The sequence below is a fragment of the Macaca nemestrina genome, chromosome 20, assembly GCF_043159975.1.
Source record: "Macaca nemestrina isolate mMacNem1 chromosome 20, mMacNem.hap1, whole genome shotgun sequence".
In the NCBI taxonomy this organism is placed as follows: domain Eukaryota; kingdom Metazoa; phylum Chordata; class Mammalia; order Primates; family Cercopithecidae; genus Macaca; species Macaca nemestrina.
The window spans coordinates 20,811,471-20,824,910 of NC_092144.1; the positions used below are offsets into that span (position 1 = coordinate 20,811,471).

Below are 13,440 nucleotides of genomic sequence, written 5' to 3' on the forward strand. Positions count from 1 at the left end.
AAAAAAAAAAAAAAGGAGGCAATTTTCTGAAATAGAATGTGAGCCAAAGGTGAATTTTAAATTTTCTAGTAGCCAAACTTTAAAAAGAAAGAAGAAACAGGTCAAAGTGATTGTAACAATTTCAGTAACCCAATATATCCAAAATATTACTATATGAGCAATGTGAATTATTAATGTAGCATGTATATATTTGGAACTATATCTTTGGAAGTAAATCTGGGTTTTTTGTTTGTTTGTTTTGAGACGAAGTTTCGCTCTTGTTGCCCAGGCTGGGGTGCAGTGGCACGATCTCAGTTCACGGCAACCTCTGCCTCCCGGGCTCAAGCGATTCTCCTGCCTCAGCCTCCTGAGTAGCTGGGATTACAGGCATGTGCCACCCTGCCCTGCTAATTTTTGTATTTTTAGTAGAGACGGGGTTTCTCCATGTTGGTTAGGCTGGTCTGGAACTCCCCACCTCAGGTGATCCACGCGCTTCGGCCTCCCAAAGTGCTGAGATTACAGGCGTGAGCCACCGCACATGGGCTACTAAGTCTGTTTTTTGCCTTTCCAGCACATCACAGTGTAGACCCAGTTACATTCCAGGCACTCAGGAGCCACACATGAAGTGCACCTCTGATGTTATGCAGGTGAAGGGCCTGAACAAATTTATTCTGCCAGTGTGAAGGAAGGGCCTCTTCCTAACAACATCTCTCTCAGTTTCGAGGAGGGAAAAGATAGTGGCCTTAGAAAGAGCAGGGGGCAGCAGGAATAAAATAACCACAGGTAGATAACTCCTGGCCACCTTTGGCCTACCTTCCTTCCAGAGATCAGAAAGGGAACAAAGGATGATAGAACCAGAGGAGAAGAAAACTCTAAGTCTTCATACCTGTACGTACTCTTGACTTGCAATGTTTAAATATAGAGAAAATAGATTAAAGGCAAATACATTTTACTATTTGGTCTAGAACCTAATCATCGGGCCTCCTGGATTCAAGTGATTCTCATCCCTCAGCCTCCGGAATAGCTGGGATTACAGGCGTGTACCACCATGCTCAGCTGAATTTGTTTGTATTTTTAGTAGAGATGGAGTTTGCCATGTAAGCCAGGCTGGTCTTAAACTCCTGGCCTCAAGTGATCCGCCCACCTTAGCCTCCCAAAGTGCTGGAATTATGGGCATAAGCCACTGTGCCTGGCTATGATATATTTTTACATTTATGGTTTAGGTGATGTGTTCTTCTTCTCTGCCAGGCCCCTGCCAAAACGTGGGATGCTGACATATCCCCGGACCTAGCACCTAGGTAATGTGACTCTTGTATTTTGCATAGGTCCCACGTATTTTGAGTACTGCGACTTATGACTAGACCAAACACGTAGAAGATGGGAGACACCTGTCTGTGCCCTGTAAACAAGGTGTTAGCCCTATCATTCTCAAGAGCCTTATGACATATTTCTGTATTCATCACCTGGGAGATGTGACTCTCCTCTGCTGCCTGCATCCTGCCCACTGGAAAGATTGTGACATAACATTTGGCCCAGCAACAGGGTGATGTTTTCCAGGGTCCTGTTCACAGGGAGTGAGTGTTGTGACATATCACTGGGCACATCACCCACATGCTGTGACTCTGCTCCCTGTGCCCGCCTTTCAGAACAGGAATGTAACATATTCCTGGCCAAGCACCCAGGTGACGTGACTCTTCTTCCTAGTTTCTGCCATGAGAAAAGATTGTGACATATCTCTGACCTAGCACCAAGATGATGTGACTCTCTTGCTCACACACTCTATGCACAGGTGGGATTGTAAAGTATATTTTTGTTCAGCTCATAGGTGAGGTGATAACTGTCATATCTCAAATCAACAAATAGGGGACATACTGCCTTTCAAAACTAGGGTTAGGGAAATACATAAGATTCTGGGTCTCCTCCTTGTATGAAGGTCATAGTGGACTACCACTCTCTTATATATCATATAAACCCTTCAGGTGGTACAGAGAGTGTCATCACAGGGCCCAGCACACAGGTGACATTGCATTTCTTGTATGCACACTGCATCATCTATTAGGATTGTCACCTGGCACGTGGACAGAGCCTATTGGTAAGGTCTTGAATCTCACACGTGGATGCAGTCTACAGTTGAAATTGTAATGGTTGTAGTTGAACATCTGGCTGCACTTGAGATGGTGACTCATTTATAACCTAGGTCCACAGCAGGTGAGAACTCTTTTATCTGGAACCAGCCAATTATAGAGATGTTGACTGTCATACCTGGGCTTAGAACCACAAGTACAATCATGGGTCCATACCATCATAAAGGTCACAGAGCAGTTTGCAACTCTCATTAATAGTGTAGAAAGCTCTTGACTGGTACTGAGAGAGTCTTAGCAGAGCCCAGCATACAGGTAATATTGTGAGGCTCACATGCACACCCAGCCAACAGCAAAAATTGTCAACTTTCCATATGAACACAGTCCACTGTTGAGGTCCCAAGTTTTCCTCATGAAAACAGTCAAAAGTTGGAAAATTTACTCGTGTGGATTTGGTTCAAAGGTGAGTTGGTGATGCTCAGACCTCTATTCAACACATATGTGAGTCTGTGGCTCCAGTAAGCATTCAGTCTGCATGAGAAATTGAGGCTCTCACAAACAAATCAAGTAGCACCATTGAGATTGTGACTCTTGTACTTAGACCCAACATACAGGAGGTGTTGACTCTCAGATTTAGAACTGGGACATGTGTGAAATTGTTAATCTAATTTGTAAACCATTCTGCAGGTGTGATTGTGACATATGCCTCTGCTCAGTACATGGATAATTTGACTCTCCTGCCTGGGCCCAGTCTGTAGTTACAATTATGACATATTGCTGAACCCAGCACATAGGATATGTGACTCCATACTCCTTCCTTGGCGCTGCCTATAGGGGCCATTGTGACATATCACTGGGCCTTGCATCCAAGTGATGTAAGTCTCTCCTTTTCTGGTACTGCCCGCAGGGGACACTGTGATATATTCCTGGGCCACAAACCTAGCTTATGTCATTCTCCTGTTTGTTCTCTGCCCACATGGGCCACTGTGACATACTGCTGAGTTTAACACCCATGTGATGTAACACTTCAGCCTCAGCCCTGCCTACTTGGAACATAGTGATGTATCACTGCACCCATCACCCAGGTGATGTGACTCTCTTTTCCTTTGTGCTCTCTGCTCAGAGGGGAAGATTGTTACCTGTTGCTGGGTCCAGCACCTAGCTGATGTGACCCTTCTCATCTTTCTAAGTTCTGCCTGAAGGGGAGATGTTGACATTTTACTTTGCCCAACACCGAGGTGACACTAACCTGTTGGCTTTGTCCTACTTTCAGAAGACATTGTGACATATTGCTGGGCCAGCACCAAGGTGATGTGAGTCTCCTGCCGGGACCCTGTTCTCAGAGGGCATTGGTACATATTTCTGACTTCATCAACTATTTCATGTGACTCTCCTCTCTTACCTGGGCTTTGACTGTAGAAAAAATTGTGACATATCTTTGGGACCAAAACCTAGGTTATGTGACTCTCTTCTTAGCACATGGTCAAGCCCACAGAACCAAGATGCCTTATCGTTATATCTAGCACACAGGTGAGGTGATTATTCTGTGTGGTCCCTGTCTACAGGGGTCATTTTGACATATTTCTAAGCCCATCACCTAGATTATGTGACTATCTTCATGTAAACTGTACACAGAGAATATTGTGACATATCGCTTGGTCCAGAACTTTTGGGATGATTGTGACATATTGCTGGCACCACCACCTAGGTTACGTGACATTTTTCTTCTCTCTTAGCCCTACCCACAGAGGACATTGTGACATCTCTTCACCTAGGTAATGTTACTTTTATGCCTGGACCATGCCCTGTGACATATTGCTGGACCCAGAAACTAGGGGATGTGATGTAGGGGAAAGAGAGATCCGACTGTTACTGTGTCTATGTAGAAAGAAGAAGATATAAAAAGCTCCATTTTGTTCTGTACTAAGATAAATTCTTCTGCCTTGAATTGCTGTTAATTTGTAACCCTAGCCCCAACCTTGTGCTTGCAGAAACGTGCTGTGTTGACTCAAGTTTTAATGGATATAGGGGTGTGCAGGATGTGCTTTTTTAAAAATGTGTTTGAAGGCAGTAAACTTGGTAAAAGTCATCGCCATTCTCCAGTCTCAAGTACCCAGGGACACAATATACTGCGGAAGGTCACAGGGACCTCTGCCCAAGATAGCCTGGGTATTGTCCAAGGTTTCTCCCCAGGGAGACAGCCTCAGATACCGCCTCGTGGGAAGGGAAAGACCTGACCGTCCCCTAGCCCGATACCCATACAGAGTCTGTGTTGAGGAGTATTAGCAAAGAGGAAGGCCTCTTTGCAGTTGAGATAAGAAGAAGGCATCTCTCTCCTGCTCGTCCCTGGGAATGGACTGTCTTGGTGTAAAACCTGATCATATGTGCTATTTACTGAGATAGGAGAAAACTGCCTTATGGCTGGAGGTGAGACATGCTGGCGGCAATACTGCTCTTTACTACACTGAGATGTTTGTGTAAAGTCAGACATAAATCTGGCCTATGCGTACATCAAGGCAAAGTACTCTTCCTTAAACTTACTTACGACACAGAGACCTTTGTTCACACGTTTTCCTGCTGACCCTCTCCCCACCATTACCCTATAGTCCTGCCACATCCCCCTCACTGAGATGGTAGAGATAATGATCAATAAATACTGAGGGGACTCAGAGACCAGTGCCAGCCCAGGTCCTCTGCATGTTAAGCGCTGGTCCCCTGGGCCCACTGTTCTTTTTCTATACTTTGTCTCTGTGTCTTATTTCTTTTCTCAGTCTCTCGTCCCACCTGATGAGAAACACCCACAGGTGTGGAGGAGGGGCTGGCCTCCTTCAATGTGACTCTCCTCTACTGCTTAGGTTCTGCCCAAGGAGAAATTTGTGATGTATTGCTGGGCCAACAGCTAGGTAATATCATATTTTCCTTTTACCTGGGCCCCACATATTTTGAATATTGTGAGATACTGCTGGGCTCAACAGTTAAGGAATGGGAGAGTACTGCCTGGGCCCTGCTTACATGAGTCCTTGTGAAATATCTCTTCATCCATCACCTAGACTATGTGGTTCTCCTTCCTGCATCCTTCCCGTAGAGATTGTGACATAGTACTGGGCCTAGCAACTAGGTGATGTGTCTCTCCTGCCTGGGCTCAACCCACAGAAAGCATTGTGATATGTTGCTGGGTCCAGCACCCAGGTGGTACAACTCCACTGCCTGGTCTCTGGCCTTAGGAAAGATTGTGACACATCCCTGGCCCAATAAAACAGGTGATGTGACTCTATCCACCGGTGGTATTGTCACATTTACCTTGGTTTAGCTCACAGGTGCAATACATTTAACCAACCAAGAGCAGAGATTCTGTGTCTCTTTGCAAGGCTTTGGCTAACAGACAAGTTTCTGGGTCTTATTTTTATAAAGACCATACAGAATTGACATTCACTTGCGTATTGTGTAAAGCTCTTGGATGTTACAGAGAGTGTCATTAGAGAGCCTGGCACACATTTGAGGTTGTGTTTCTCATATGCACAACACAGCAACCCTTAGGATTGGAACCCCCCCATACATACACACATACACAGAGCTCACTGCTGAGGTTCTTAATCTCATAAGTGGATATGGTCTGCAGTTGAAATTGTGATTGTCATATGTTAATATCCAGCCAGAGTTGAAATAACTAGACATTCACACATGGCTCAATGGCTATGAGCTTCCTGCAGCTCATAGTCAGGTAAGAAATCTCTTATCTAGGCTTAGCCAACTGGAGACATGTTAACTCTCGTACCTGAGCTTAGAGCCTCAGGCCCGATCATGGTTCCATACCAGCATAGAGTTCTCAGACCAGATTGTAACTCTTTTTTTTTTTTTTTTTTGAGATGGAGTTTCGCTCTTGTTGCCCAGGCTGGAGTGCAATGGTGCAATCTCAGATCACCACAACCTCCGCATCCTGGGTTCAAGTCATTCTCCTGCCTCATCTTCCTGAGTAGCTGGGATTACAGGCATGTGCCACCACACCCGGCTAATTTTGTATTTTTAGTAAAGATGGGGTTTCTCCATGTTGGTCAGGCTGGTCTATGAACTCACAAACTCAGGTGATCTGCCTGCCTCAGCCTCCCAAAGTGCTGGGATTACAGGCTTGAGCCACCATGCCCGGCCAGCAACTCTTATGCATGCAGTATAAAGCCCTCAAGTAGGAGAGATTGTGTCCTAACAGGTCTCAGCACACAGGTGAGATTGTGACACTTACATGCAGACCCAGCTGACAGTAATGATTGTCATCCCTCCACATGAACACAACCCACTGTTGAGATTCTGAATCTCAGAACCAATAAAAATTTCTAAAGTTGAAAAATTGACTTTCATCCTTGAATCCAGTGTACAGATAAGCTGGTGGCTCTCAGACCAAGATTCAGCATGCCTGAGACTTGAGAGACTGTGAGTCACTAAAGAGACACAGTCTAGAGGATAGACGGAAGGTCTCATGCACAGATCAATTTCACACATTTCACAAAAATGTGTGCGGGGCTCACAGTTGAGACTGTGATTCCTGAACATAGATGCAACATAAAGGAGGTGTTAATTCTCATACCTGGAACCTCGACATGTGTAGGATGGTTAATCTCATTTATAGACCTTCCTGCAGCTGTGATTGTGACATTCGCCTCTGTCCAGCACCTGAGTTTTTTGACTCTCCTGCCTGGGCTCAGCCCACAGATTGGATTGTGACACATCGCTGAACCCAGGATCTAGGTGATGTAAATTTATTCTCCTGCCTTGGCGCTCCCCACAGGGAGCACTGTGACATATTGCCACAGCTAACATAGGAGAACCATAACCAGGTTGTGTGACTCTCCTGCCTGTCCCTTGTGCACATGGGCCATTGTGACATATTTTTGGGTCTAACAGGAAAAAACCCATGTCATGTAACTCTCTTGCCTGGGTGCTGCCTACAGAAATATTGTGACATATCTCTGTGCTCATCACACAGGTGATGTGACTCTCTTTTCCTCCTGGGTTCCTGCTTACAGGTAGTATTGAAGGAGATTGCTAGTTCCAGCACCTAACTGATGTGACTCTTCTCTTCTTTCTAGGTTTTGCTCATGGGGAACATTGTGACATATCGTTGGGCCCAACACCAAGGTGATGTTCCTCTTTTGCCTTGGTCCTGCCCTCAAAAAGCATTGTGACATATTGCTGATCCCAACAGCAGATTGATGTGTGTTCTGCCTGGACCCCATTAACAAGGGGCATTGCAATGTACCTCTGGGCCCATGAACTATTTGATGTGACACTTCTTTCTTGCCTAGGCTTTCTCCATAGAAGTCACCAGCCCACAGTTTGGATTGTGACTGTCATATTTGAACATCCAGCTACAGTTGGGATGGTGACTCATTTGTAATTCTGGCAAGTTAGATCCTTTCTACCTGGACATGTTAAATGGAGAGATGTTTACTCTTTTTTTTGTTTTTATTTGAGATGGCATCTCGCTCTGTCGCCCAGGCTGGAGTGCAGTGGTGTAATCTCCGCTCACTGCAAGCTCCGACTCCCGGGTTCATGCCATTCTCCTGCCTCAGCCTCCCGAATAGCTGGAACTACAGGCGCCCGCCACCATGCCCGGCTGATTTTTTTGTATTTTTAGTAGAGACGGGGTTTCACCATGTTAGCCAGGATGGTCTTGATCTCCTGACCTCGTGATCTGCCCATCTCGGCCTCCCAAAGTGCTTGGATTACAGGCGTGAGCCACCGTGCCCGGCCTGAGATGTTGACTCTTATTCCTGGGTTTGGGGCCACAGGTAGGATCATGAGTCTGTAGATGCACAAAAGTCTCAGAGCATACTGTAACTTTAATATATATATAAAATATATATTATATAATATGTAATATGATTTATATATAATATATAATATATTTAATATATATTTAATGACATATAATATAATTTAATTACATATATAATTATATAATATAATTATATACATTATATATTTTATATTATAATATTATAGATTGTAAATAATATATGATATGTAATATATATTTATATAGATACATATATTTTTATATATGATTTTTTATATAAAAAGTCATATATATGTGACTTTTTATATATAAAGAAAACCCATATATAATTATATATATAATTAGTATATATAAACAATAATCTATAATATATATTTTATACATATATATACATTTTTTATATATATATACACACACACACACCCCACCCACAGACTGGGCAGTGACATCTTGCTGCACCCAGCACTTAGTCAATGTCTTGTTTCTGCCCATAGAGACAACTTTGACATATTGTGGCTCCTCGCACTTAGGTTATGTGACTCTCCTGCCTGTGTTTTACCCACATGGGCCATTGTGACATATTGCTGAGTCCAGCACACGGGTGATTAATCCTCCACCCTGTCCTCTGCCTACAGAAGACATTGTAACATACCGTTTGGTCCCTCACATGGGTGATATTACTCTCTGGCTCACCCTTCTTTCAAGGGATATTGGGATACACTGCTGTACCCAGCACCTAGGTTATATAAATTTTTCTACTGCTTTGGCTGTGCCCAATGAGGGGTTATGAAGTACCTCTGGGCCCAGCACCTAGGTGATTGGACTCTTCTTTTTTTTCTTCTGAAACAGAGTCTCACTCTGTTGCCTGGGCTGGAATGCAGTGGTGCAATCTTGGCTCACTGCAGCCTCTGCCTCCCGGGTTCAAGCGATTCTCTTGCCTCAGCCATGTGAGAAGCTGGGATTACAGATAACCACCACCATGCCTGGCTAAATTTTGTATTTTTAGTAGAGACTTGATTTCACCATGTTGGCCAAGCTGGTCTTGAACTCCTGACCTCAGGCGATCCACCTGTCTTGGCCTCCCAAAGTGCTAGGATTACAGGTGTGAGCCACCATGACCAGCCAGGTAAGAAAGCATCAGTATGACAAGGGCCATTTATAACTCTTGAGTTCTTAACAAAAGATGATATCTGCAAAATTAAGTGTTCTATTTAAGAAAACATTGAGCAAGCTTATGCTGCATTTTTACACAAAGAACACAACAACAGTATAATCCACAACAATAAAGCAAAGTAAGTAAAATTATCCCACGTAAACTAAATAAGGGCAAATGTTGAAACGAAGCTGATATGGGTTTGCTACCTGATTCCAATATGTGTTCAGAATTAGAATACTGATCCGGATTTTTTTTTTTTTTTTGAGATGGAGTCTCTCTTTGTCAGCCAGACTGGAGTGCAGTGGCGCAATCTCGGCTCACTGCAACTCCGCCTCCCGGGTTCAAGTGATTCTCCTGCCTCAGCCTCCCGAGTAGCTGGGATTACAGTCATGTGCCACCATGCCCAGCTAATTTTTGTATTTTTAGTAGAGACAGGGTTTCACCATGTTTGTCAGGCTGGTCTCGGTCTCCTGACCTTGTGATCCACCCGCCTGGGCCTACCAAAGTGCTGGGATTACGGACATGAGCCACCGTGCCCAGCTCTGATCCAGATTTTTAGATTACCTATCTCTCCTATTTCTTTCGAGCTGCAGTCAGAGATCACTGGTGTGTTCACAGGAATAAGCAGAATTAGTCTAAATAGCAGGGAAAATACTCAAAAACAACAAATGAGACTAGTGTCTAATAACAGGTGTACCATAGTTCTTGAAACAATTTTTTTCTCTCTCCAGTCTTCCATTTCTACTAAAGACAAATCACAGTAAAACTGATTTACTTGCATAAAAACCTTTAGTATTATACTTGGCCTGATTATTTGCATAAAGTGCAGCAAAAATAATTATTTTTCACATAGGTTTTTAAAATTGGCTTTGATGTAACTACGTCCCATTAAAGGAATATCAGAAAAGACTTTTTAAAAGCCAAGCCCAGCCATGGGTTTGTACCATCAAATACCTATGAGTTGGGTGAATTTCTCTCTTCTTGGGGTCCCAAGATAACTTTGGGCTCCTGTTTCTGTCAGACAGAGACATTCCTGGCCAGGCATGGTGGCACACACTTGTAATCCCAGCACTATTGGAGGCCAAGGTGAGTGGATCACCTGAGATCAGCCTGGTCAACATAATGAAAACCCATCTTAACATGAAATACTGATATTAGCTAGGTGTGGTGGCGTGCACCTGTAATCTCAGTTACTCAGGCAGCTGGGGCAGGAGGATCACTTGAACCTGGGAAGCAGAGATTGCAGTGAGTTGAAATCACACCATTGTACCCCAGCCTGGGTGGTAGAAGGAAATGCTGTGCAAAAAAAAAAAAAAAAAAAAAGGAAAAAAGAAAAAGAAAGAGCCAGGCGCGGTGGCTCAAGCCTGTAATCCCAGCACTTTGGGAGGCCGAGACGGGCGGATCATGAGGTCAGGAGATCAAGACCATCCTGGCTAACACGGTGAAACCCCGTCTCTACTAAAAAATACAAAAAATTAGCCGGGCGAGGTGCCGGGCGACTGTAGTCCCAGCTACTCGGGAGGCTGAGGCAGGAGAATGGCGTAAACCCGGGAGGCGGAGCTTGCAGTGAGCTGAGATCAGGCCACAGCACTCCAGCCTGGGTGACAGAGCGAGACTCCGTCTCAAAAAAAAAAAAAAAAGAAAAGAAAAAGAAAGAAAGAAAGAAAGAAATGACATTCCTTACTTACCACGGCTCAGGAAACCTCCAACAAATTCGGAGGCCAGATTTCCCAAAAGACTTGTATTGACTCTACAAATTCAGTATGATTTCTTCAAGGATATCACCCCATTCCAGTCAAAGTCTTTGTGAAATTACCAGTGTCTCCAATTGTGCCCTGTTGCAAAACAAATCATGCTTATGACATGTATGCAAATAACTATATTTCCATAAATTAAAAATACTAATAGGTTTCTACATTCTGGAGAAATCAGGTAGAGAAAAACAAATTATGCTCCAAATTTTTTTTTTACAGAAGTATACATTCCTCAGTTGTTAAAAACTGTAAATAGCTAAAAATATTTTGACTCTGAAAAACAAAAAAAGAATTTGCAGTATTTTAAGAAAAAAGTCAAAAAATATTACTTTTGTCTTCTATTAGTTCAGTTTATGCCATAAACTCCTTTTCTGCTTGATATTCATTAACATTTCAGCTCTCCATGACAGTCCTGAAAGCTTTTCCTCTGTTCTGATGTTGCTGTCTCCAAAGTTATCAAAAACCTGCATTTAAAAACACCTGGCAAAGTTCCATTCTGGACCATAAATCACCTCTTGAAGAGAATCAAATCAAGACAACAATTTTCCGTGGGTGACAAAAAGTCCTAGGCCAGCTGTTATTTATTTATTTATTTATTTATTTATTTATTTATTTATTTTTTAGATGGAGCCTCATCTTGCTGTGTCACCCAGACTGGAGTGCAATGGCACAATCCTGGCTCACTGCAACCTCCATCTCCTGGGTTCAAGCAATTCTCCTGCCTCAGCCTCGGGAGTAGCTGGGATTACAAGCATCTGTTACCATACCAGGCTAACTTTCTTTTTTTTATATTTAGTAGAGACGGGGTTGCACCATGTAGATCAGGCTGGTCTTGAACTCCTGACCTCAGGTGACCCACCCACCTTGGCCTCCCAAAGTGATGGGATTATAGGCATGAGCCACCACGCCCAGCTAGAGAGCCATTATTAAAGCCACAATTGACTAGAAATTTTGCTTACTCCTGTGGGATATAACTATTTGACATAAAAATTATAAGTATTAATAACATACACTAAATCACATCAGATTTACAGTTTTCCATAATTTTGGGACACTCACCAATAACATATTTATACAAATATAACCTAAAGAAAGTCAACACCATTTCATATTTGACAATACATCTTGTATGATTTTAATACCAAATAAGCTGAATAGGTCATTTGGGGACTTTAGGTAACCTAATATTTAAAAGATTAACTAGGTCAGAAAAAGACAAAATTTGTAATTTAATATTGAAAATTTGTCAAATATCAAATGTTTAAAACACTTGATATAATGAAATCAAATTCCAGGTCACCATATGTCATTCATTTAGCCAAAATGAGGCTGGGTGTGGTGGCTCATGCATGTAATCTCAGCACTCTACTAGAAATACAAAGATGGATCACTCGAGACCAGCCTTGCCAACATGGTGAAACGCTGTTTGTTTGTTTCTTTCCTTCCCTCCTTCCTTCCTTCCTTCCTGCCTTCCCTCCCTCCCTCCCTCCTTCCTTCCTTCTTTTTTTTTTTCTATTTCTTTTTTTGAGATGGAGTCTTGGCCGGGCGCGGTGGCTCAAGCCTGTAATCCCAGCACTTTGGGAGGCCGAGACGGGCGGATCACGAGGTCAGGAGATCGAGACTATCCTGGCTAACACGGTGAAACTCCGTCTCTACTAAAAAATACAAAAAACTAGCCGGGTGAAGTGGCGGGCGCCTGTGGTCTCAGCTACTCGGGAGGCTGAGGCAGGAGAATGGCGTGAACCCGGGAGGCGGAGCTTGCAGTGAGCTGAGATCCGGCCACCGCACTCCAGCCTGGGCGACAGAGCCAGACTCAGTCTCAAAAAAAAAAAAAAAGAGATGGAGTCTTGCTTTGTCACCCAGGCTGGAGTGCAGTGGCTTGATCTTGGCTCACTGGAAACTCTGCCTCCCAGGTTCAAGCGATCCTCCTGCCTCAGCCTCCTGAGTAGCTGAGATTACAGATGCATGCCACCACGCCCAGCTAATTTTTGTATTTTTAGTAGAAACAGGGTTTCTCCATGTTGGTCAGGCTGGTCTCGAACTCTGACCTTGTGATTTGCCCGCCTCGGCCTCCTAAAGTGCTTGGATTACAGACAGGGGGCACCCGCCTGGCCTGAAACCCTGTTTCTACTAAAAATAGAAAACTTAGCTGTGTGTGGTGGCACATGCCTGTAATCCCAGCTACTCAGGAGGCTGAGAAAGGAGAATTGCTTTAACCCAGGAGGCGGAAATTGCAGTTAGCTGGGATCAGACCACTGAACTTCAGCCTCGGTGATGGAGCTAGACTGTTTCAAAAACAAACAAACAAACAATGACAAAAAACAAAAAATCAAAAAATAGCTGGGCACGGTAATGCGTTCCTATAATCATAGGCACTCAGGAGGCTGAGGCATGAGAATCACCTGAACCTGGGAGGCAGGGGTTGGAGTGAGCTAATCGTGCCACTGCAATACAGCCTGGGCGACAGAGACTTTATCTCAAAAATAATAATAAAAATTACTTGGTTTCTTAAAGATTATTAAAAAGGCAAAAACCTTTCCTTTTTGATAGAGGAAAGACTTAGGTTTCCAAACTATTTGCCTCCTGTCTTGTTTTTCTTGTAGTTTATTCAAAAGGCAAACAAAAATTTTTCATTTTTCAAAACATGATATAAAGATCTTGTTTAAAAGAGAAAGCCTA

General features: G+C 43.5%; 1 protein-coding gene and 1 long non-coding RNA gene across 4 annotated transcripts in view; one reads left to right on the forward strand and one right to left on the reverse strand.

Annotated features, from left to right (window-relative positions):
- Positions 1 to 6,893, reverse strand: part of LOC105489690 (zinc finger protein 257-like) — a 39,306-nt gene extending 32,413 nt beyond the window's left edge. The window contains exon 1 of one of the 2 annotated variants that reach the window (XM_071088067.1): positions 6,640 to 6,893. In XM_071088067.1, the coding sequence (XP_070944168.1) occupies positions 6,640 to 6,781 (142 nt within the window). In that variant the 5' untranslated portion in view covers positions 6,782 to 6,893. The remainder of the gene's footprint in view (positions 1 to 6,639) is intronic. The other variant, XM_071088068.1, reaches the window with a different exon arrangement.
- Positions 3,195 to 7,488, forward strand: LOC139360529 (uncharacterized). Of its 2 annotated transcripts, none has more exons than XR_011617974.1 (3): positions 3,195 to 3,412; positions 3,797 to 3,835; positions 7,142 to 7,488. It is a non-coding gene; the product is annotated as an uncharacterized lncRNA (long non-coding RNA). The 2 variants fall into 2 exon arrangements; XR_011617975.1 differs by having other exon boundaries at positions 3,195 to 3,368.
- The last annotated feature ends 5,952 nt before the right edge of the window (positions 7,489 to 13,440 follow it).